Genomic DNA, 24250 nt, shown 5'->3' on the forward strand with positions numbered 1-24250 from the left:
CACGTCGGGCCGCGGCGGCCCCGAGGCTGTAGCCTGCGGCGTAGGCCTATCCGGGAGGACGAGGGCGGCGCCTCGGGGAGGATCTGCAGACCACCGAAGAGCAGGGAGGGAATCCTGGGACGCAAGCGCGGACCCAAAATTAGTGTCCTCCGCGGGGATTCCGAACAGGGTTAGGCGAACAGTCGACGTGAACAGCCGTTTTAGCTGTGGCTTCGCTCTGCCTGATGTCTCTCTCTGGTTTCATATTCCTGTTGGTGCAGCCCAAGGTAGCGTTCCGTGGAGGTGCGAATCGCTGTTGGAACCTCAGTGCCGACGCCAGCAGATTAACGGATGTGTTCAATAGCGTGATGTTGACCGGCTCCACTTCCTTCTATGATTGCTACAAATCGCAGGTGCATTAATCAACTCTCCCCTGTGTTAGAGGATTTATTCTGAATCAGATCCATTTACCCGAGCGATTCGCATAGGTGTTTAAATTGCTCCAAATTTAGGACCAGAAAGCTGTTAACATTTTAAATACCGAGTTTATAGAATACATACTTTGCTTTAAAACAAGGAATAAGGTTTTTCACTGATTCTTGTTTTCATCTTGTTCTCAGCATCACATGATGCCAGATATGTACGAAAATTCATATTTGCTTAGTAATACCTTAAAAATATTTTTTCCTTCAAGCATTTAAGTCCATACAAACATACTTCTCATAATTTAAAGTTGAAATTTTTGTCACTCTTTTATTCTCTGGCTTTAACAATGTCTTACATTTCATGCTACCTTTTATCTTAATACACTTAATTTTGTTAGTCATATTAAATTAGTCTTATTAATGTTAGTCATTTTCATTTGAAATTATTTAACTAGGACATCGATATTGATATTGTTATACTTTGAATTATAACACTATCCTGAAATAAATTATTTAATCCACACTACATTCTTGTATTATACCCACTGTGCAGATTGAGAAACTGAGGCTCAGAGCTTGATTCGTGCCCTAAGTGACAACAGCCCAGGTGAAATCCAGGTGTTTTTCACTGCCAAGACCAGCATTCCACTGCTCTCTATAATGTTAACATCGCTACTAAAATTTACTTCAAGTTAATTTCAGTTATTTTAAGTATATCAAGGATATAAGTGATACATTTTGCAGTTACCTAAATTAATATGCCAACCCCAACCATTTGCATATTTAATTTCCACAAATGTTTTAACTGAAAAGGATCCAGATATTTATAATTATGCTTGAATCCACCACAGAATATGAAACTTAAACTAACCTTTTAAAAGTATTTTAATCTGAAAATGCTCCTTTTGTTTAAGCAACTATTTAAAAAAGATAAAGTTATTTATGTCACTTTGGATACTTCACACCTAAAAGAGTTAAGGTGGGTCTATGATAAATACTTAAGAACTAAAAGAATAAAATTATGAAAGGTTCTAAAGATAAAATCCTTTCTAAGTTACTAACATTTGGAAAGGTAGTTTTTAGTGGCACTATTAGCAAAATTTCTTCTGTGCCTCAGTTTCCCAGCCTCTGACATTACAAGCTATAAATAAGAAAATGATAATGTGTAAGTTTTAAAGTCATGATAGCCAGATGGTCATAAAATATTTGAGGTTATTCAAGATGGATAATTGGAAGGTATTTTATATTGATATAAACTCAGTGTCGTATGTTTAAAATGTTTTTCAGTTATGTATAAGAACAAAAATTTGGGGATACTGTGATCTAAATATATCTTCTCTATGTAAATTTTAATTAAAATAATAAAAGCCTAATTAGAATTTTTTTTAGCCAGGCTATATCTCTTCTGTATTTATAAGAAAATATCATTTCTACTGTTATGTGTAGATATTTACAGTTATTACATGTGTTAGGTTAAAAATAATGAACCTATACTTTGACTTCTTTAAAGAAGCATCTTAGAATAAAATACATCTAAATGTTTAATCTTTTTTATTGTTTATTAAATTCATACTACTATTTTAAGTATTTTGAACTATTTTCACTGCACCTCAATCCTTTTTGGAAGGAGGCAGAATTTTAAATAATACATTAAAAATCTTAAAAGTCAAACTTTTTACCTTATTTACTCAAAGTTCATCATAGAAATGTTCACAATAAAAAGAAAAATGAACTGGTATTTTTCTTCTAATTGTAGTAGTAATATCTTTAAAAGTTCTAACAAGATCAAAACATTTTCTATATCATCTCATTTTTACAATCTCTTGGAAATAGAAATGAGACTGAAAATTAAGGATACTATTTTAAAAGATCCCAGAGTAGGAGTAAGAAGGCCTTGAGTTTGGGTTCTAATTTTGTAACCTATTGGCTCAGTAACTTGTAGCCTGTTTTCTCATTTTTAAAATAGAATACCTATGTCACAAGGTTGACTGAATAAAATAAGGTATATGGAACTTCTTTGAAATTCTATATGAATATGTGTTAACTTTTTTGTTGTTTAACAGATTAGGGGCATTAAGACTGAGTTTTGTAAATGATTTATTAAAAATAACGTGGCTAGTGTCCACATTATGCTCATCTGTTCAAAAAATTAAAACTGCAATAATTGTGATTTATACTAGGGATAAGCAACAAGTATGCTCCAGGGGCTAGATCTGCCAAGAGCCTGTTTTTGTAAACAAAATTTTATTGGAATACAGCCATGTCCATTTGTTTACATACTGTCTATGGTTACTTTGGTGTTACAACAGTAGAGTTGAAGAGTTTCAACAGAGACCTTAAATAGCCAGTAAACCTTAAAATACTTATTATCTGGCCCTTTACAAAAAAATTTACCAACCCCTAGTATAAAGTAAGCTTAAGTGGCTAAGTTTAGATTTGATTTTGTCTCCCAACTCTTACGCATGTGTTATTTTCTCTTATTTCTTATTATGTCACTAATATTCTAAAATAAATGTAGTTTTGATGTGTCTGATATACAAACATTTCTTTAAATTTACAGAATGAAGACAATGTTGACTTAAGGCAGACCTATACTCCACTTTCTTCATTAACAGAATATTCAAGTTCTGTAGATTCTTCACTTTTCTATGCACCATGGTCTACTTACGGAGATGATATTAAGCAGCCCTGTAATTCTCAGATCAATGTAAAGAACAGGTAAATTAATAAATTATATTTCTCAAGCTAAATGAAATGTTTTTAACTTGGATTACATGGGAACCGAGTTGTATTAGCTCTTTGATCCCTATATCAGCACTTTTTTAATGTTTTAAATTTTTATGTTATGGCATAATTTTATGTTTATCAAACTTTTAGGAAACGCAATGCTGGGCAGTTATATATATATATAATTTTTAGCTTATTACTTATTCATTAGAGGCAACCCTTAATGAGTAAACCTTAAGTTCCTCTTTTGAAAGATATATAAATGAATTAGTTTTTAAATCTTTTTTCATCCAATTCTAAATTTTCAGTAGTTTTTTTCTTTCACAAGTACACAGTAAACAGGTTTTTATCAAACATATGAGACTTTTATTTTTCTATTCAATTCCACAAATAATAAGGGCCTACTCTATATCAGATTCTCTCCTCTAAGGATATTAGCATTAATATGACAAATACTACCCCTGCTTTTATAGATCTTACAATAATGATGATGATGATGATGACTTGCCAGGCACTACAAGAATAATGAGACTGAAAAGAGGAAGGATAGGATATTATGACAGCTGTTGCAAAGAGAAACCTAAGGGAGTGATATCTACCTTTTTTAAATTATATGTAATTATATATAAGGGAGCAGTTGTTGGAGGCTGATACATCTTTAGTTTAAGCAGGAAATAATTATTTTTTAAATCTTTTAAAATTGTTGAAATTTTAAAATTTTCAGTAAACTAGAAAATAAGTGATTTTATTAGACTGTAATATATAATTCCACAAAAAACCAAAAATATTTTTTAAGTTGATATGTGTTCATTGAAAAATTAAGACTTTACTGATATATATAAAGGAAAGCAGAAGTCCACCTTAACAGCGCCTCCCTACCTTCCAATAACAACTATCAATAGTTTAGTAAATATTACGTTGAATATATTTTTAGATATATACTAATACGTTATTATACAGAAAAACTTTATATTGAATATTTGTGAAATAACATCATCGAGTGGAAAAAGCATTAGACTTGTAGGCAGACCATTTGTTTAGCAAGTATAAAGTTTGGCAAATCATATACCCTTGCAAAATACAAGTTTCTTAATACCTAATGATCATTCAGTGGCTGAGTGATTACTAATACTTGGCCCTTCCTAGTTATGAAGATCAATGAAATGTTTGTTATGCAGATATATTTTTTCTAAAATGTCCTAACTCTATGAAATGTTACAAATAAAATATAAGAAAACAAGAAGATAAAATTTTAAATAACATACTACTTCTAGGAACAAATTATCCCAAATCCACAGGATATAAAAAGGCACCAATTTTCCATCTCCTTGTGGTTTTTACATTTTGTATTACTTAGATAGTGTTAGTCACCAGGTAGAATTTCAGGCACATGGAACTCCAGTCACCTCGTTGGCAAGGATTTAGGGATAGCCCCAAATGTGTTACATTTAAGGAACAACTGTAATACTGGTGTGGTATCTAGGATGACCATATCACATTTCACTTTTTAATCCAACGTTTAGTGTAAAGAGACACAAAAATAGAGCAACAGGTTTATGTGGTTTTCAAATCACAAATTTAAAAAAAACTGAGCAACTGTTGATGGAATGATGTATAATAGAACCGGACATGCTTTAAGGAGCAGCCAAAGTACCAAGAATCATGGGTCACAGATTTATATTTTGGTCACAAAAAATGAATATCATGTGTTTTGGAGAAATAAGAGGTAAGCATACATTGTGAACTAGGCATAGAATATGAAATGAAGGAGAAATATTTATGTAGCATAGGCAGTATGGTAAAGTTGAAATTATTCTTGAGTTCTTGTTCCCTATTTGAAATGATTATATAGATTCAATCCAAATATTTTATAGAAAAATAATGGTAGAATAAGTCTGGAAATAGAAATCAGTATATTGTATATCTGTGTGAGTAAAACAATTTTCATGAATCATTTATTTTTAGGATTCAAACAGAAAGAAATGACTATGGCAGTGAAACAGACTTATATGGACTTGTGTCTAATATTTTGGAAGAACAAGATAAGTCACAGCCATATTTTGCTGATGGGTTAGTATATTATATAAGCTATATAGTATATAGTAACCCTTTAAATTCAAATATACTAGATTACCCTATTTATTAACCTTTATATTTACTTAATAAAAGATCATCTTAATTCAGATATTTGTTTATGAGACATGATGTTGCTGAGGTCCTTGCCATACAATGTAAAGTTTCGGTCTAAGGTTTAATTTGCTACTAAGAACTTTCATTTGGAAAATTATTCTTACATAATTCAGAGCTATTTCCCTTGAGTTCATGAGCTAAAGTTTGGCTTAGAGAGTATAAATTCCAAGGAGCTTTTGTACATATATCCCAAAGAATAAAACTATCATTGCTGCTTTGTGGAAAACCATATGGATTTTATTCATTTGGTAAAAATCTTTTAAATATGCTTTAATTGTTTTATTTGGGTATGAAAGCCATATTACCCAAATGCCCTATTTCATAAATAGGGAAGTATGCAGCATACATGTAACCAATTAAAATATTTTAATTTCAATAATAGTTTCAGCAAAATACATCTTTCTTTCATTTGTGGTCAACAATACTTTTATTTAATAACCTAATTAAAGGAAAAATTTGTTTTCTGCTTACTAAAGATAAAAAATTTATGTAAGACCATGTAGTCATCAGCCTTAGGTCTTTGTTAATGCCTCTTGGGAAAGTATAGTGAAAACATATTAAGATTAAATACTTGTTTATATAGTATATAGCACATTTCAAGTGACAGAATTATTTGGATGTAATGGTAGCTTATAAGGCAAAGTTGAAAAGGATTAGAGAATGGCGAGGTCGGGCAAGATAAATATTTTTGAAAACCTTTCCTACTTTCTCCATTGAGGACATATAAAGTCTTTAAAAATCTAAGTTGTAATTAAATATATTTACTTGTTCTAGGACCTGCTCCTCCAATTTAAAGTCAGTTTGGCCAATGAACACAAGCAGATTTGCAGATCACCATGACCTCTTAACAGAAACCAAAAGGCCAATAGATACAGCCATCTCTCAGCAAGCTTTTTATAGTGGTGAATCTATGTCAGCTGTGGAAAAGCAATACCTGCATAATAGTAATCTCACACCACAACAAAAAATAGATGAACTTTATCATGGATTTACTGGTTTAGACCTTGAAGAACAATGGATGTACCCTTTACGAAGTGATCATTCTAACTGTTACAATATTCAGACAAATGATACAGCTAAGACAACATTCCAAGAATATCCATTTATCAAAAACTGTTTTACACCACAAGCTGGCCTGTCTGACATCATGAAAGAATCAGGAGTTGATACTTACCCTTATGGAAGGGAGAAAATGTGTGTTAAGAGTCTTGAAGCACCATTACAGCAAAAAAGGGCAGAGATGTTTCTTTCCCAATTTAATAGATACAATGAAAATGCAGATTATTGCAGATACCCAGAATATGCTCATCCTAATAAGGCTAAGCTTAATAAGTGTTCGAATTTTATTGTCCAAGATGGTAAAAAATTAGCCAATGGCACACCTGAAACACCAACTGTAGAAGCAGACACCTACACAAAGCTATTTCAGGTTAAACCAGCAAATCAGAAAAAAATGGAGGAGACAATACCTGACCAGCAGAATTTCACATTTCCAAAAACTACACCACACCTGACAGAAAAACAGTTCGCAAAGGAAGCAGCATTCACTGCTGATTTTGGCTTAAAATCAGAATATGGACTAAAACCTCATACAGCTTGTCCAACTAATAATGATTTTGCTAATGTCACAGAAAAGCCGTTTGCTAAACCTGAACCCCCAAATTCTGAGTATTTTAAATCAGTGAATTTATTATCAAACTCAACATCTTCAGGAGGTATCAACTTAAATAGACCAACTTGGATGACTGTCCAGACAAAAAATACCACTCTCATTCCTTATCGAAATCAAGGTAACTTGATGAAATTAAATAGTCATTTAAGTGCAGCTTCAAAAGGTTCTAACCATTCTTCAGATTTTCCCCAACTATCCACAAATTTAACCCCAAATAGCAATTTATTTCAGAAGTATTGCCAAGAAAACCCTTCAGCATTTTCTAGTCTTGATTTCAATTATAATGGTGCAGAAAGAATTCAATCTGTCAATCATATGGAAGGACTACCAAAGACTGCGGAAGAAAATCTCTTTGAATCAGTTACCGATAAAAAAATAAAGCAGCCAAATGGATTTTGTGAAAACTATTCAGCTCAGCAGTATGGGATCATTGAAAATGTAAAACATAATTTTCAAGCTAAGCCCCAGAGTGGACATTATGATCCTGAGGAAGGTCCAAAGCATTTAGATGGCTTATCGCAAAATACATACCAAGATCTGTTGGAGGCACAGGGTCATTTTAATGGCCACAGACAGGGAAGTGGAGATAACAATATTAATAGCCGTGTGAATCGTACACAGGCGTCATGCTTTTCTAATAATTATATGATGGGAGATTTAAGGCATAATCAGAGTTTTCAACAACTTGGTTCAAATGGGTTTCCCCTAAGATCCACCCACCCATTTGGCCATTCGGTTGTTCCACTGTTGGATTCCTATGATTTGTTTTCTTATGATGACTTAAGCCATTTATACCCTTATTTTAACGATATGATGTATGGTGATAATTCCTTTTCTGGTTTCGTGCCAACTTTTGGATTTCAAAGACCAATTAAAACCCGTAGTGGACCAGCTAGTGAACTTCACATTCGTCTAGAGGAGTGCTATGAACAATGGAGAGCATTAGAAAAGGAGAGAAAAAAGGTAACACAAATCTATCCATTTAGAAGTAACTTAATATGTTCCTGTGCCTGCCTTTATTTTGTTTACATTACTGTAGTTTGAATACTTGCCTTATTTCTAAGCTGAATTCTTCTCTGATGGGAAATATTTAAGTCCATGATTATAAGGAATTAATTAGGTGACTTAAAGACTAAAAAGCTTAGGGTTTAAAAAAATTGTTACTTAAGTAACATTTATTTTGCCTATGAAGTAGATTTTTTCCTTAATAGGTTAAAAGTTAATTTCTTTGAATTTTTAAAGTATTAAACTGTTGGAGTGTTCAGGTATTTTATTTGCACTAAGTATGACAAAACACTGGTACTGTGGTTTTTATTTGCTGTCTTTTGATACTAAAACAATTTTTATTTAAAGAAATAATTTTCAATTTATTGCTTAGGCCTATGAGATATATAATTCACAATTGAATCATATTTGGAAAATTCAGCATATAAAAATTATATAATTTTTCACAGACTGAATTGGCCCTTGCCAAGAATTACCCAGGGAAAAAAGTATCCAGTACTAACAATACTCCAATTCCAAGGCTGACTTCCAACCCATCTAGAGTTGATCGCTTAATTGTGGATGAACTTCGAGAACAAGCCAGGGTAAGCTGTAAAAACTTCCAATAGTGGATTTTTAAATTGCTTGATAAAATTTTAAAACATTTCAGCAAGTGAAGAGTTTTGAAGGACTTTAAAATCACATTTATCTGTAACTCTCTGAAATATATTATTTTCCATGTTTGGTCCTAAAACTACGATTAATATTTAGAGAACGGAAAATAGCCTCAATCATTATAAAAAGTCAGTTTAGTAACTTAAATGGTTCCTCTTCAAACCCAAATTTGTAGTGGAGCTAATCCTCAACAGATTTTTTTTTTTTTTTTAAGCAAAACCATTTTAACTATTATTTTTAGAGAAAGTCCCATTTCTTAGTCACAAACATTTGTTTTCTAGCTTGATGAGCAAGCTGTGCTGGTATTATACAAGATAGTAAATTAATGGGGAGTTACTATATTTCATTTGAGTTATTCAACAAACATAAATATGTACAGCAGTGTATTAAAAACCGATAAGTATATAGGTATGCATAATTTTATAAAATAGCCTTGTTTTAGAAAAGCAATATATTACTTTTCATCAAATATCAGGATTCTTTATATTTGATTTGAAGTAATATACTACTTTTCCAAAACAAGGCTATTTTATGAAATTATACATACCTATATACTTATCGGTTTAATGAATGATTATTCCTATTCTTTTATAATTTCAGAATTTTCTAATCAGCTATAATAAATTATTCTTTTTTGATCTTCCTCTCTTAAAAAGTTGGTTTTCTAAATAAAATTTGATGAAAATTCCTGAGAAAAAGCATGCAGTGAAACAAGTTATTTCTGTGATTGAATAAAGGCCATTTTATGAATTAGGAAAATCAACATAACATAATCTATTTAATTGAACACCAATTTCTTACTTTTTCCATGCTGTCTTTAAAATATAGATGTGAACTACTTCAGTGGAAAAGATCGATTTTACCTAGCTTTCAGCCTTGGTTAGTTGATATTCTTTTATCAAATTCATAAATTTGTACAATGAAATTTATAGTCAGATTTTGACATGGGTTGTAGCTAGATTTTATGTTAATAAAAACTTCAATGTTTTATTATTTTTTCTTAAAACTGTTCCAAATTTAAATTCCTTTTTCTTAGTAATATATTTCTCGGCAAAAAAATCAAAGGATTGCAAACTGGATGTTAAGAAATATATTTTTACCAGCTTTGGTTATGTGTTACATTAATTTAGAAAGTTATGTTTATAGATGTTATAATAATTTTATTTTATTTATATTTAGCAGCATTAGATCAATAATTCACAGAAGGTAAAAATATTTTCACATGTACTATTTTCTAGTTTCCAAGTTTTATAGAATTCTGAAAAAAATCTTTTTATCAGAAATCACCAGTGCAAATTTCTTTTTTTATACTTAGCACTTATTCAAAATGATTGTCTTATTAATGTGTTTTTCTTTTGTATTTTGTTATCCCTTCAAGGATCTAGCTGGTTGTGTGTGCAGTTGGGAGCAAAATATTTAATACCTGTACACTTCTGTTTTCTTCCTGGGCCTGAACTGGTATATACTTAATCTAAAGAAACTTGACATGAGTGTGAGGGCAGAGGCATTCATTTAGATGCCTTTAGCCTCTGGAGAGGTATTTTTCTACTCTCTCCAATCACTGAACACTAAGTGCTTATATGAATTTTAAATCATTTTGTTCTCAAGGCAGTTATTCAAAAAGTTCTCTTTCCTTACACTTTCCAAGGTTAGAATTTGAAACAAGTTAGGTATATACAACTATGAAACATACACCCCTTACTGATCTATCAGTGCCCTTCTTAAAGCTTAATTAACCAGAACATTGAGAGACTTCATAATTTTTCTTAGCAGTTCTAATAATTATGTAGAATTTATTTCAACCCAAATTTAAATCAGTATTTTCTGGATTATGGATTCCTTAAAACTACCACTAGGTCAGTATTATTACTTGAATATTTGATTTCCAAAAAGAGAACATTGGAGGCTCAGAAAGGACTTGCTGAGGTCAGGATTAATCAGTCTAGGACTTTTCCCTTTTAGCTTAATTTTCTTTCCTTTAGATTATAATCTCTCCTAATAACATTCTGTTTGCAGGCTATTCTTTGCCAAAAACTGTGTCCAATCTTACATTTGTACTTATGTTAGTGACATGGGAATGTTTGGCTTTTTTCATTGTTGCTTATTTCCATTAATTGACTACCTGAACACTTTTAGAATTAACATATACAAATAGGTACAAAAGACTGACTCCATCTTTGTTTCCCGTTTAGGTTGTGACTTTACTAGGCAAAATGGAACGTCTTCGAAGCTCTCCCCTTCATGCCAATATCTCTACTGCTCTTGATAGACACTTGGAGTCCATTCACATTGTACAGTCACGTAGAAAGGATGAAATTGTTAATGCTTCCAATAGGCAAAGGCAAGGTGTTCCTAGATGCCAAGATGACAGAGGTATAAATATTAATGCATATTATTTTGATAAGGCGGTGACATAGTTTGAATGTTAATAAAATCAGATTCTAAGGTTAAAAGTTTGGCGTTCTAAAATTTACACTTATCTAAAGAATAAATTGGTAAGTGATGCCCATATAACCTACTCCAAAAGTACCTTGATCTAACTAACAAAATATCAATTTAATTATAATAACTCTGTCAAAGTCTGTTCTACCCAAAGCATAGTCGTCATACAAGTCAGAAATTAAGTATCAACTTTTTAAATATTAAGTACTTTGGTTAGGTCAGTCAGTACCCATCCTTTTATAAAAATAATGTTTGATCATTTAGTAGCATACCATTGGGCTTTAAGAGTTAAGGGTTACTTAAATTAAGGCTGGCAGCAAGCTGCACTTTTTCAAAATAGGGAAAAGGGTTAAATGGTATCTAATGTGAACTGGCCTTGAATGTTTCTTTTACAGATGTTTTTGCCCTTGCTTCAGCAATTAAAGAGATGTGTGTGGCTACCCGGAAAGCACGCACTACCCTGTGGTGTGCACTGCAGATGACCTTGCCAAAAACAGCCAGTACAGCTGGCCAAACAGATGTGGAAAAGGCTTTACAAGATATAGTAAACTGTGAAGATAAAGTCCATGAAAGTATAAATAGTAGCAATCCAATGAACCAGAGAGGTGACGCAAACAAACATTAAGGAAATGCCAGCAGGAAGAAGAATAAAAAGCTGATAAGTAAATGTATCAAGACATGCTAAAAAATTTTAATGAACTCGTCAAACTTGAATATTTCAGTACATTAATTTTCTTTCAGATTTAAAGTTAAAACCTTAATGAAGTCTAACTTCTATTTAAAAATCTTATATTTGGAATGAATCAGATATAAAGTGAAGTCAGAAGTCAAGTTGACTACTGTAGGAGTTCCAAGTAGTCAAAGATAAGTTTAAGTAAATATTTCCTAACAGCTAAAATATTGCTTAAACCCATTCTGCAGTGCAGGTAAATGCAAATGTGAAATTCTTCTAGAAGATAAGTTTCATGTAGGTCTGCCTTAGTAAGTGTAATTCCAAATAATGAATCTAAATGACTGTAACCCAATTATGGCTACAGTCTAGTAACCAAGTTTTGATTGTGATATAAAAGTGTTTTCCTTGCAAAACTGGATAATACCTAGGAAACAAAGGAAAACAAAGATAACCCAATATTCATGTAAAATTTTAATATTTAAAATACTACCATATTTATAAATTTGAAATCTTAGCGCCTAAGTATATGGAGGGAAATGCATCTGATTCTCCTAAATTAGTGATAAAAGTGCCAGTGTAAAAACCATGCAAGTTACTGAATATAAAACCTGCTCAAATCATTTGTGTATATTCTTAAAATTTAATTATACTATCAATTATTAAATACAGTTTTAAAGTATTTAAATTAATCAAAACAAAACATTTCCTTTATCTGAATCTTTTAGACTTGATGCACAGTAACTAAAATAATGACTATTGTTTTAATACCCTTAGTTTGCTGCCTTTTATGAGGGTATCACGAAGTTCTAAAATGTATTTTTTAAGGTTAATCTTAAACTAGTTTAGTTTGCAATTGGTTAGTGTATATTTTGTGTAGTTGTGTTCATTAGTTTGCTTCTGTATTTTTTAAAAAGAGCTCTAGAAAGCTTGGCTTTTTCTGTTTCTCATCACTTAATATCTTTGTATGGAACCCGAGTAATTTATTCATTAATATGAAATGTTGGTATTATGTGACTCAGAAGATCTTGGGTTGTAACATTTCTAGCATGAGTTAAATTATAATATAATGTACTGATGAAATTTAATTGAACTATCCTTAACTAGAAACACTGATGTTTTAAATGTTGGTGTTTTACCTAGTTTTAGAAATCCTGGTATTTAAAAAAAAGAGTGTAATCACACCACATAAATTTTCTTTAGATGATGTGCGGAAGAAACTGATTGAGAATGCAGGAGTAACTGTAGGGAGAAACATTTTGATCACTGATATGCTTTAAAACTACCCAAATGAATTACATTGACGGTAGGTAGTCAAATAAAATAGATCACTCCACCACAGTCGCTGCATAGAAAGTGGTTAAGTTTGACATAAGACATGTTGGATGTTATGAAAACAAATATTGTACTAAATTTAGTCTCTCAGGAAAAAAATAAATTACTTTGTTGAAAATATTTGGTTTCAATTTTTTATGTTTGTATTAGTTTCTAACCTTAAGAGTCACTCATGTCAGAAAACCAGTTTCATTTAACTAATAAGCACTGGTGCTAAGTTTTCAATTTCATTACTATTACCACATAAGTAATAAACCAATGCCATTCAGATATCTTTAGATCTAACCTTACTTCCTTCAAAGATGAAATTTTTGCTCTGCCTTTATGCTAATCCAGGCAAACCAGGATAAAAATTCTGGGGAAGCTTTTACATGAGAGTGGTCAAAAATGAAACACTGGTCCATTAACAAACAAAAGTTCTTTGAAATTCTGTTAACTGCATCGCCCTGTAGATAATTCTCAAACTGTTGGTTGTCCCTTTCTATGTATGGTATACCCCTCTAATAGATAGTTCTTACGTACTGTATTTCTGAATTACATATGAAAACATTATAAAATTAACATCACACAAGACTTGTAGTCAAACTGATACTGATGTTCCCATCATTTCTAATCCAAAAGAATCTGATGGTTGAAATTACCTTGAATCATATCAATGTCTTTCCCACTTAAATAATCTGCTACTATAAAGTTTTAAAGGATTGGGAATTAATGTTACGACTGAAATCCCAAATTTGGCTGAAGTGTCACTCATATCATAGATGATACGGTTGTATAAAATTTGCCCTTTGCAATACTGAACATTTTAGATATAAAGGATTAATAAACTCTTGAGTTAAGTGAATAACCTTACTCAAAGCCTGAGCTGATGCTTTTTTTCTGTTTAAACATTAATTCAAGTGTACACTTAACTGTGGTAACATATATTAATAGAGTCTCAGAAGAAAGAATTGACTACTTTTAAAGCAGACTGAGACAAGTGCCTTTCAAGAGTCCATGGATATAATCTGACTCTGCTTCAGAGACCCAAATCAAGGTGAACACAAACCAAAAATTCAAAATAAGTGGTTACTAAATTAAGATAGGCTCTCTCATACACAATCTGGAGCCACAGTTTACTGCTACTGCTATGTAAGGGACTAAGACTCCAACAGTCCTTCAGAGGACTTCAAAGCCAATTTACTAACGTTCCAAAAAACAAGGTAATCTTTATGATCTAATACCTAACCTCACGGAAAGGAAAACTAAGGCAGAGAATTTATAGATTTCAGGAAAAGGTTCTACTAGTAGACAAGATTATTAGAGCTAATCAAAACAAAGCAGAAAGTAAAATTCAACACATTCCTAAGCAACTATCCACACAATTCATTTTCATGGGTAGCTGGAAAGAATCAGAATAAATCAGAAGACACTGATTTAAATAAAGTTTATTTTTTTAAAAAGGTGGTTAGTTTTTTTTTTAATTTTTGCAATGTCACGGTTATAGGAGTGTATAGAGGTAACATCTTTTCCTTAACCGTGCTTTTTACCTTCTGCATAAAGGTAAAATTTTGTGTTAATCTCATAGTTAATGAAATAAAACAGGTCAGCAAACTGTGAAGGGCCAGAAAGTATTTTAGGCTTTACAAGCCACATAAGGTCTCTGTCACATCCTTTCTTTAACAAACAACCCTTTAAAATCCACTGTTTGCACCATAAAAAACATACTGAGCCAGATTTATTTTGCAGGCAGTAATTTGCTGACCCCTGGTATAAAAATGTCTACTTTGTCTTGTCAGAAAAATTGCTCTCTTCAGGCTTCTTGACAGTCTGCTGTCTGAAGGAGAGAGAGGCCTTATTTAAAATTAAATCTGACGAATGTCAAAAGTAGAAATGGAGAGTTCCTCCTCACTTTTGACCCTCCCAAGCAATCTTCCCAGTCACTCAGTTAACCTGTTGAGCACCTACTATGCACACTATTAAATATGTTTTGTGTTAGCAGAGCTTTCCAGTGTTTCTTAAAAAGGGAGGTTCCTCCAGTTTCTCTAAACCCGTAATTATCAGGTCTTTCAACTCATTTGTTTGAGGGTAAATCAAGATTAAAATCTCTACTAGCAATTGAGGATTCATGATTACAAAAAATGAATCTAGCTAACAATAATATCCTTGCACACAATACTTACACACCCTTAAAATCACAACCTAGGTGAGGAAAAATAAAGATATTTCTTTTCCTCTCATAGGCTGAACTTTTTTAAAAAAAAACATTCTCAAATCTCGAACATCCATCAAATAATTTCTCATTTTCCTAGTCTGTTGCAATGCGACATAAAATCTGGACCCAGATAGGGCTCTTCATTAACTTTCTATTTCAGCCATAAAACAATACATTTAAGGGTGAATATTACTTCTGAAGCAATTTACATTCCCACATTTCATCTCAGGGAAGGAATGGCCATGATTCTCCTTCAAGATAAAAACTGTAACTGTCAGCTTTCTGAATATTCCAGGTGAGAAGACTTTTGAAAGTGGCCAAAAGGAGTGCAAGACTTCAGTACTAAAATATAAAGGCGGCCCCCATTCCAGATCTTTGGAACAGATATCTACTACAATAATTTGATTACCCACACCACAGAGACATGGCACATTATGTAATTAGAAGTGTTTGTGATTTTCCTTTTGACCATGTAAACAAAAGCGTAAATGCCTTGGGAAACCACTCTGCAATGTTCTCTCATTTTTCTTAAATATATATGTGCACAACCAGTTCTCCCTTGGATCAGTTCATGAAGAGAAAGAATAGAATGGACCAAGGTTATCGCTTCCGCTCCCCTCGTTGTGTCCTTTTCTTTTCTTTTTCCTTGCGCTCCTGCTTGGCTAGTTTGTCCTTCTCCCTCTGCAGCTTGTCCTGTTCCTTCTTCCTTTGGGACTCATCCCGAAGTGAGTCTCGCTCCAGTTTTCGGGCATTGAGGACATCTTCCACGTTGGTGTTTCGAAACAGAGCTACAGTGAGTTAAGGGATCTGAGTAGAGATCACACAGGTTTCAGCTACTGCTCTTTCCTCATGCTGTCCTCTCTCTACATACCGAGTCTTGCATACTCTCTACCTATTCCTAGTAAAAAAAAAAAAAAATCCTTATGTTTATTTTTGGCTAATGGAAAATCTTAAAACTACCATTACAAAAGTTTAAAATTAACCGTCAGGATAAAAATCTCATTCAGACTTATCTAAATCTAAATATTTAATGAAAATCAAATTTCATTCTAGAATAAGTACTTATACCATCCAATGGCGGAATATTGTTGGAGTACCTAAGCTAGTTTTAGTTAATAGAATATTAATATAAGTGGCAAATTTTTATGTAATTGGCACAGTTAAAATGCCTGAAAGTAAAATAAGTTGTTTAACATTATTGAACTCTATCAATTTTTTTTCCTAGACCACCAAAACTTAAGTGAAAACCATGTTCTAATAATCACAAACTGTGAATTTATAAAAGATATAAGTTTAGCCAGTTAGAAAATACCCAGCCAAAAACTTTACCCCTCATTTCTTGACTTTAAAAACATAACCAGTTACTATCAGACAAGCTCCTTTCTACTCTTAAAATATAACTTATTTTTGCTTCAGTGCTTTAAAAATAAACAAGTCTCCCTAAAATAACCACCCCCCTACCTCTGATAATCCACTCTACTCTCACTTTTATGAAGGTGGATTTCTAAATCCACTTTTTCTAGGGAGCTTCTCATAAGCGACTTTGTTTAGCATATATGTTTCGATCTGTCCATAGTTTTAGCTTAAAAATAGTTGGTGTTTGTGTTCTCTTTCCAACAAATTAAAAGGTTTTTGAGGACAAAGACCAAAACATCAATATTATTTTAATTGCTTACGCAGTGCTGGGAAACCCAGGACTATACACAGAGAGCACAGATTCTTATTTCCCCTTAGAAATCCTTCCTCTAAACTAAACCCTTCACATTACATGTTAACATGTTTTCTTTGGGGAAAGTTCTTGATAAATTGACCACTTAGGGCTGTCTTAGAAATCGGGCTTACAATACTGGCCTGACCTGAGTTCCTGGAGATAAAAGGAGCCCCCAGCAATGACAGCAAAATAAAAACATCCTCAAGAGGATTCTATGGAGAAACACATGGGGATGGACACAGAGAAGGATACATTTGTCAGAACCAGTGTTCACTGTGGTGGCACCTGAATCATCCTTCTCATCTGCTTCAGTAAGTGATGTTAAGGAAAGTCAGATGGAAAACAAAGGTTAGCACATCCCAACCCAACATCTGAAAACATTCAATAAACTGATAGGTAGGACAAGCACAATGAACGGAAAGGCAGTGTCAGGGGTGTGGTAATAAACCCAGGAGAGTCATTTTTAGAAATCTCAACTTGGGGAAGATTGTTCAGAGCTTCTGTGAGATCCTTACCTCTTGGAGGCTGAAAAGAAACTTCAGCTGGTTTAGGTGGGCTGCCACATTACCTGAAAACCAGGAGATGGTGAGATGACCTCTAAAACAGTGCTTCTCAAAACGTGGTTCCCAGAACTCCCTGTTAGAAATGCACATTCTTAGGCCTCGCTCAACCTACTAAATCAGAAACTCTGTGAGTTAGAGGCCAGCAATCTGTGTTTTAGCAAGTCTCCCAGAAAACCACTGCTTAAAACACTCTTTTCTAGCCCAAGAAATGAGATTTTGTAATTGGAACCATCACTCTGCCAACCCTGGCAAGAAAAATCATGAGGAAAAACCAGAAGAGAACTTGGCCCAAAAGAGCCTAAGAATTCTCTCCTAAACTAGTGATGAGAGAGCTGATACTTCTGCGACGATGTCCACTCCATTCGAGTGAGTTCGGTAAACTAAGCATTTCCTAAACAAACGTCAAAGTCACAGGAAACCAAACCTGTTCCTACCGGCGACACTTTTCTTTTTACACAGACCCAACTCAAATTCCAGATTTATGCTGGTGTTGCTCGGGAGTCCAGTCTCACTTATAGTTAATGGTCCATTACTAAGGCATTGTTTTACACTTAAATTTTTAAGAACGTTCTGATTATGTGTTGAAAAATATAAGTCCAGTATCAACTATTCCAACGTCATTTCTTATACCCATGAAGGGCCACAGATCGCTGCCACTCTAGAGGAGAACATTAAGCTACGGAGGGGGAATGGCAATCTTCCAAAGCTCACTACAAACCAGCAAACGCTTCTGGCTTGAGGCTCGGGATGGTGCCGAGACTCTGAAAAGGATATTCCTCTTCATCTGTCACATCAGCATACTGGGCCAGGAGGGCAGCTTTTCTCTGCTTCTCCTCTTCTGACACCATCCTGGGCTTCACCACAATCTGTGCCTGTTTCTCAATTAGGGTGGCAATGGCCTGTACCTCATCTGGGAGGTGGTGGAAGGGGAAGGAGGGACAATAAGGTTGTATTTGAGAAAAAACAAGCTCACCAAATCACTAGTCCAACCAAGCAGTGCTTGAAATAAAAGCAATGGCATCTGCTGACTCCTTAGAGCCCTGGGGTTCAAAGGAGGTGCCTCGAGAGCCAATGAGAAAGGCAAAGAAGGCCATGCAGGCCAGGCTTTAGGTCTTGTATGTCTTCAACCAGAGCAGCCCTGCTTTTACTTGTTTTACAAATTGAAGTTTTGATGCTTTAAAAAGAAAAAAAAAGGGGAGAAGGAGGGTCGAAAAGCACTGCATTAGAACTGTAGGAAACTAAGCCTCCAAACATTGAACTTTCTCTCCTCTCAACCCAGAAACCTAAGAAAGAATGTAGAATCAACATAAGCTGGTCCCTTCCATGTTGAAACCTTAGATTATTCTAAAGAAAATCAACTATTAAGTTCTCCATTCTCCAAGAAAGAAGGCAATGGTGTCAAATAGTGGTTCTTGTGCTTGGCTGCATATTAGAATCATCCGGGGGGTTGCTTTTAAAAAAATATCAATACCTGGGCCTTAACCCCAAAGATGTTTATATAATTGGCCTATGGTGTGGCCCAGACACTGGCATTTTTAAAAGTACATCAGTGATTCTAATGTATAGTCAAGACTGAGAACTACTGGTGTAAATAGTTTAGAATACATTCTACTAAAGTTTGGCTTTCATGATTTTGAGTTTTCTGCATCCTGATGGTATGTTCACTCCTCTTTCATTTTAAAGGGTGAAGGCTTCAGCTAAATAAAGCAAAAGACCAATCATAATTTGTATTATGAAATGAGAATATGAAAAAGGTAGGAGGTGGGAAAATATATTTGACTCCCACCCATATCTGTAATGCAAATCTACAAGGAGCAGTGGAAAGAGGATGAAAAAGAAAAAAGAAAAACCACAATGAAGATGATTGTGGTCAGCCAAAGTGGAAAAGTAGAGAAAGGGAAAAGGAAACCAATATTCAGTTAAGAAGTTAAAGTAGGCCGCTGGGTGTTTGCCAGTTTAAATTATCATAGAGAAAATGAATATCGACAGGGAAAACTAAAAACTCTCTCCCTGACCACTGTAAAGGTTGTTGGAAAAGGCAATGGAGGTTAGACATCAAAACTCCAACTCTACCTTCTTTTTTCACTTTGGTGACAACACTTTGAGTTTCTGACCATCGCTCCACAATCTCCTTGCAGATGTTAAGGAGGGAATCTTCTTCCTAGTTGAAAAAGGAGACCAATTAATTCTTAAGAGAGCCCTCAATCTGTACAAAGCCTATGCAGAAAGCACACCTCTCCCTGCTAGTGATGAGAAGAAATCAAGGGGAGGGTTTGGGAGCCACAGAAGAGTATGTTTCTCTTCTGAGGCTCTAAACACAGAAGTAATCCTGTGTGTGAGTCCTAGAATCTATACCTGTTAGGTCAAGAACACCCACTTCATTCTGCCAAGCTCCAGGGGAAAGGATTCCCACCAACTCAGGGAAGTCTTCCTCATTTTGGGGGGGCAAAAACCTGTTGCCTGTGTCAAAACCCTCGTCTGTGAAATCTTTCTTGGCCAATATGCTCAACTCGGTATTCTCCAAGGTTTATCACTTTCATGCCAAGAGACTATTATAATCTAAGGCAAAATCATGCCTGCCTGCCTTTATCAGTAGACATACAGCTCCAAATAATGACAGCATGAAAAAAACACGTCAAGGAGCTGGTACCAGTGGGTACCCAAGTTACCTCAACTTCTTCTTCATAGAGTTCTTAGAAATCTCCCAGCTGGAAATAAAAACTAACCTAAATTGCTTGCCTCCTGCTCTTTCCCCTACAACTGGCAATGTCAGGATTTAAGAAAATCATTTAATCCACTGTGTTGCATTTCCACTTAAGTTATGAGCTGCATCACAAGCTGTGTTAAAGCTTTCTCAAATATAGGTCAATCTCACCACAGCAGCCTCTGGGCCTAAAAGGGGTCCCCTGCCAGGAAGTCTTGGGACAGCTGCACTAGTGTTATATTTCAACCATGTGCCCAATCAAAAAACTACCCGTTCACCACGTGTTAGTGGAGATAGAAGGCAGCAGAAATGATCAGGAAAAGTGGACAATTTGGTGACACAGCTGAAAGAACACATTTTTGAATTCTTGAATCTGCCTTTAAGAAACAGTCCCAAGTTCATCTCTCTTCTTTAAAACTCTGGTCTCTCTTATTCCTACACCTACTTCCCCACCCCTGCCCCCATGCACACAACAATTACTGCACTTCTAAATACTATAAAGGATAATGTTGCTTCAGTTCTGCCTAGGCATGAAAACACCTCTACCGCAAGTTTACCTTTTTTGGACTTCTACCTCCAAAGTAGGAATCGAGAGGCTACTTCCCGCAGGCTTTTGTCATGGGACAGCCCTGAGTACTGCCTCTTAAAGGGCACAGACATCTCAGTGCACTTTATTCCCCCTTCTGAATAATGTCAAAGGATGGGAATGAAATTGGTCGTTAGACGTTTATGATAAAACTCTCGTTAGACACTTCAACGCCTTCGGAAGTATACTCACCCACAAGCATCAGGGAGGGCCTTGTTCTCAGCAATAAGGGAAAGCCATTCCTCCTGATGCACCTGCAACCTTCCGGCTTCCCAAAACCCTAGATGGGGGGCAACCCTCTTCTGCCGCGGCCCCACAGCTTAGAAGAGTATTCCTCTCCCAGAAGAGATGACTAATCCTCTGGGACATCGGATAAGGAGTTACAAAGTACTGACAGGGGCTGGCAAAAGGATAAAGGAGTGAGTTTGGGCTTCTTACCAGGAAAGCAGAGAGGATACCCTGCAGAGCATCCAGCTTCTCTTCTTCCTCCTCCTCCTGCAGAACTCCCAGGATGTATGCGCCGTAAACGGCTCGGTCCACTCCCAGCGCCTCCAACCGTTCGTCCAACCACGATCCAAAGCTGCTGCCCCCGCCATCGCCTTCGCCGGAGGAAGCCGCGTCCACTTCACTGGGCGCCGCCATCTTGGGGTCAGGGTCCTGCCGGCCCCTAAGGCGCCTACCGCAGTGCCTGACGGGCCGCACCGTTGGTCTACTGCGCATGCTCAGAGAGGGAATCCACGCCCGCCGCAGTGTGCGTAGACCGATAGTTACTCGCCGCGGCGTTTTGTGGTTTCTAAATAGAGCGAATCTTGGCTCGCGGACGGTCACGTGATCTTTCAGGAACTCTGACAGGTGAGTATTTTTAACAGACTCTTTTTTACGGTTTGGGAGGTTCAGAGAGGTTCAATAACTTGGCCAAAATCACGCGGCTTATAACTAAACAGGACTGAACTCAACTGCGAGTCGGGCGCTGCGGCCTACCTCACCGGGCTGCCTTTCCGCACACACTCTTGGCGTACGAAGCCACACGCTCCCACACAGCTTTCACACAGCTTTCAAACAGGGCCCTGCTGATTCTGTTCGGAGTACCCACAGTTTCTATCGCTTTCCAAGCCTCTTCTCCATCAAAATTCAGGCTTCGGAAAACCTTCCCGGCTACCCTGCCTTCTATGTTAAGACTACTCCAGTGTGCTGTGGTTGCTTCTCTTAGCAGCGTGTACTTAACGCAATACCGGACACATACTAGGTGCTCAGTAAATGTACAGGCAACCTCAGGTCATTTTTTTCATCCATTCACAGGAATATCTTTGAGGAGCCTTATTTATCCTTTGCCAGGCACTGTGCTAAGAGCTTTTGATGCATTGTCTTTTGTTATCCTTCCAACAACCCTATGAGGAGGTGCTTTTATCATCCATGAATTGAAGTTAAGGAAACCGAGTCACGGAAGGAGTCACAACAACTGGGAGCCTAACCAGAGGCAAGAGCTTGCGCCTCAGCAAAACACTTGCATTACCCAAGAACCTGACTTGGCTTTCTCTGAACTACAGAGGAAGCTGGCAGGTCACTGGCCGGACTCCTTCATTCACTAAATATTTAGTACCTACAGCATGGCACTAAAATACAAAAATAAATGTCACAAAATATCTGCCCTCAAGGAGGTCTTCAGTCCAGTGGGAACAGACATGTTTAAACTAATAATGATAATGTAGTGAGATAAATATGTTAATGGAGCTTTGTCTAATGGAGGTTGCAGTAGTATGCCTAGAAGATCATTAGATTAATGTTGCCTGTTGGAGTGAGATTGGAAGCTGTGGAGAAGGATCCAGAAAGGCTTCCTAGGGGAGATGATGCTTACACTTTTTTGAGGAATAATAAGAGTTCTTTAGGCAAAAAGACTGGAAGAGAAAGGAAGCGGATCCAGATGCAGGGAACTGTGTACAAACGTTTGGTAGGGGGCCTCCAGAGAATCATGTACGGCTTGAGCAACAGAGTTCAGATAGAAGATATTCAGGGGATGACAACAAAAAAAGAGAGGGGGGCACTTGAATACTTTGCGAAGGGCCTTTTGAGAGAGTACTCTACCCTTCTCATTGGGATAATGTAAGTGAATGGACATGGAACACTACTATACAGCTCAGTAGAAATACAGGATGATGTGACTACTAGCCCCACAACTTCTGTGTTCTCACTGAGTTAAAACGTAACAGTAATGGCCTCAGAAGGCAGAGTCAGCCCACAAAGACTTGCCCCTGTTTCAAGTCTTCAGGTATATCTACTAATCCAATGGCTGTCTTGCTGTTGACAGATGTAGGAACCATCATAGCTCAAGGATCATAATTTGAGATCAGTGCAGAACTCCCACAACCAGAAAAGTTGCACCAAATTTTGTTTGTTGTTTTTTTTGTTTGGTTGGGGGTTTTTTTGGTAATAATTACAGACCCACTGGAAGTTGCAAAAATAGTACATAGAGACCTATGCACCTTTACCCATTTTTCCCCAATGGTAACATTTTATATAACTATAGTGCAATATCAAAATCAGGAAATTTGTATTGGTACAATGCACAAAGGTTTTTTGAAAGCATCACAGGGGTCTCACAAAACTGAGTGAAAGCTTTCCAGACCCTGCATAGTATATATATCCTCCTTAGATATTTTATTATATAAGTAATTGCTCATGGTTCAAAAAATAATTCATGTAACTGGGCAAATAACAGCATATAGAAAAAATCAAAATGGCTTTTTACACTATAAAAAGATGCTGTCACATTTATAATTTAAAATATATGCTAATTAAACTGTGTTTGCTCCTCAGATCAGAAAGTCTGATAGTACATTGTGTTGAGCTATGATTGGGTAACAGGTACTGGAAAATGTTGGAGCAGGAAGTAAATCAGTCCAATCTTGTTGGAGAGCAATTCAAAAAGGCCCAGCATTTTCTACTTCTGGGAATTTATTATAATACACACGTCTGTGCAGAATGACATTTATAAGGATATTCATTGCAGTGATGTTTATTGTAGTGAAAAGACAAATAGTCCAAATTCTATCTATAGGAGACTGGCTCAAAAAAGCCACAGAAAGTATTGTGCAGCTATAAAAGTAGAGGAAGCTGTTTATGGACTGATGTGTAACAAAAATCAAGATATGTTCTTTAAAAAGTGAGGCTCAGAACACTAATGTAGTGTTCACTACCATTTGTGTTTAAAACAAGATGGGACAGAGGGAATACATATACATACATGTCCTCACATGTGCATAAAATATCTCTAGAAAGATAAACAAGGGATGTTAAGATGGTTGTCATTGAGGAGAACTCAGGAAGACTAGCTTTAAAACATCTTTCTTTAAAATTATGAACTAGTTATATTTATTTACCTTGCATCTTTTTTTT

At 35.4% G+C, this 24250-nt stretch overlaps 3 protein-coding genes across 12 annotated transcripts in view; 2 read left to right on the forward strand and 1 right to left on the reverse strand.

Annotated features, from left to right (window-relative positions):
* MEIOC (meiosis specific with coiled-coil domain) overlaps positions 1-13219 on the forward strand; it is a 13421-nt gene extending 202 nt beyond the window's left edge. Inside the window, exons 2-8 of the mRNA XM_025045609.1 lie at positions 261-392; positions 2965-3122; positions 5097-5201; positions 6096-7956; positions 8448-8582; positions 10845-11025; positions 11490-13219. Of these exons, the coding sequence (XP_024901377.1) occupies positions 261-392; positions 2965-3122; positions 5097-5201; positions 6096-7956; positions 8448-8582; positions 10845-11025; positions 11490-11719 (2802 nt within the window). The 3' untranslated portion in view covers positions 11720-13219. The remainder of the gene's footprint in view (positions 1-260; positions 393-2964; positions 3123-5096; positions 5202-6095; positions 7957-8447; positions 8583-10844; positions 11026-11489) is intronic.
* Positions 13220-14510: 1291 nt separating this feature from the next.
* Positions 14511-21548, reverse strand: CCDC43 (coiled-coil domain containing 43). Of its 9 annotated transcripts, none has more exons than XM_015588075.2 (6): positions 21296-21547; positions 19641-19728; positions 18286-18477; positions 17520-17572; positions 17150-17216; positions 16062-16191 (listed from the first exon to the last, which is right to left on the reverse strand). In XM_015588075.2, the coding sequence occupies exons 1-6, from the start codon at positions 21497-21499 to the stop codon at positions 16157-16159; spliced, it is 639 nt and encodes a 212-aa protein (XP_015443561.1). In that variant the 5' UTR covers positions 21500-21547; the 3' UTR covers positions 16062-16156. The 9 variants fall into 9 exon arrangements, with proteins under 9 accessions (XP_006910195.1, XP_024901373.1, XP_015443566.1 ...); XM_015588074.2 differs by lacking the exon at positions 17520-17572 and adding an exon at positions 17573-17640; XM_006910133.3 differs by lacking the exons at positions 17150-17216; positions 17520-17572 and adding an exon at positions 17257-17315 and having other exon boundaries at positions 14511-16081; positions 18342-18477; positions 21296-21538.
* A 19-nt stretch (positions 21549-21567) lies between these two features.
* The window catches only part of LOC102894061 (40S ribosomal protein S4, X isoform), a 6509-nt gene continuing 3826 nt past the window's right edge, over positions 21568-24250 (forward strand). The window contains exon 1 of one of the 2 annotated variants that reach the window (XM_006910134.3): positions 21568-21709. The gene's annotated coding sequence lies outside the window, so the exon portion shown is untranslated. The remainder of the gene's footprint in view (positions 21710-24250) is intronic. The other variant, XM_015588007.2, reaches the window with a different exon arrangement.

The sequence above is a fragment of the Pteropus alecto genome, unplaced genomic scaffold (assembly GCF_000325575.1).
Source record: "Pteropus alecto unplaced genomic scaffold, ASM32557v1 scaffold313, whole genome shotgun sequence".
Classification (NCBI taxonomy): domain Eukaryota; kingdom Metazoa; phylum Chordata; class Mammalia; order Chiroptera; family Pteropodidae; genus Pteropus; species Pteropus alecto.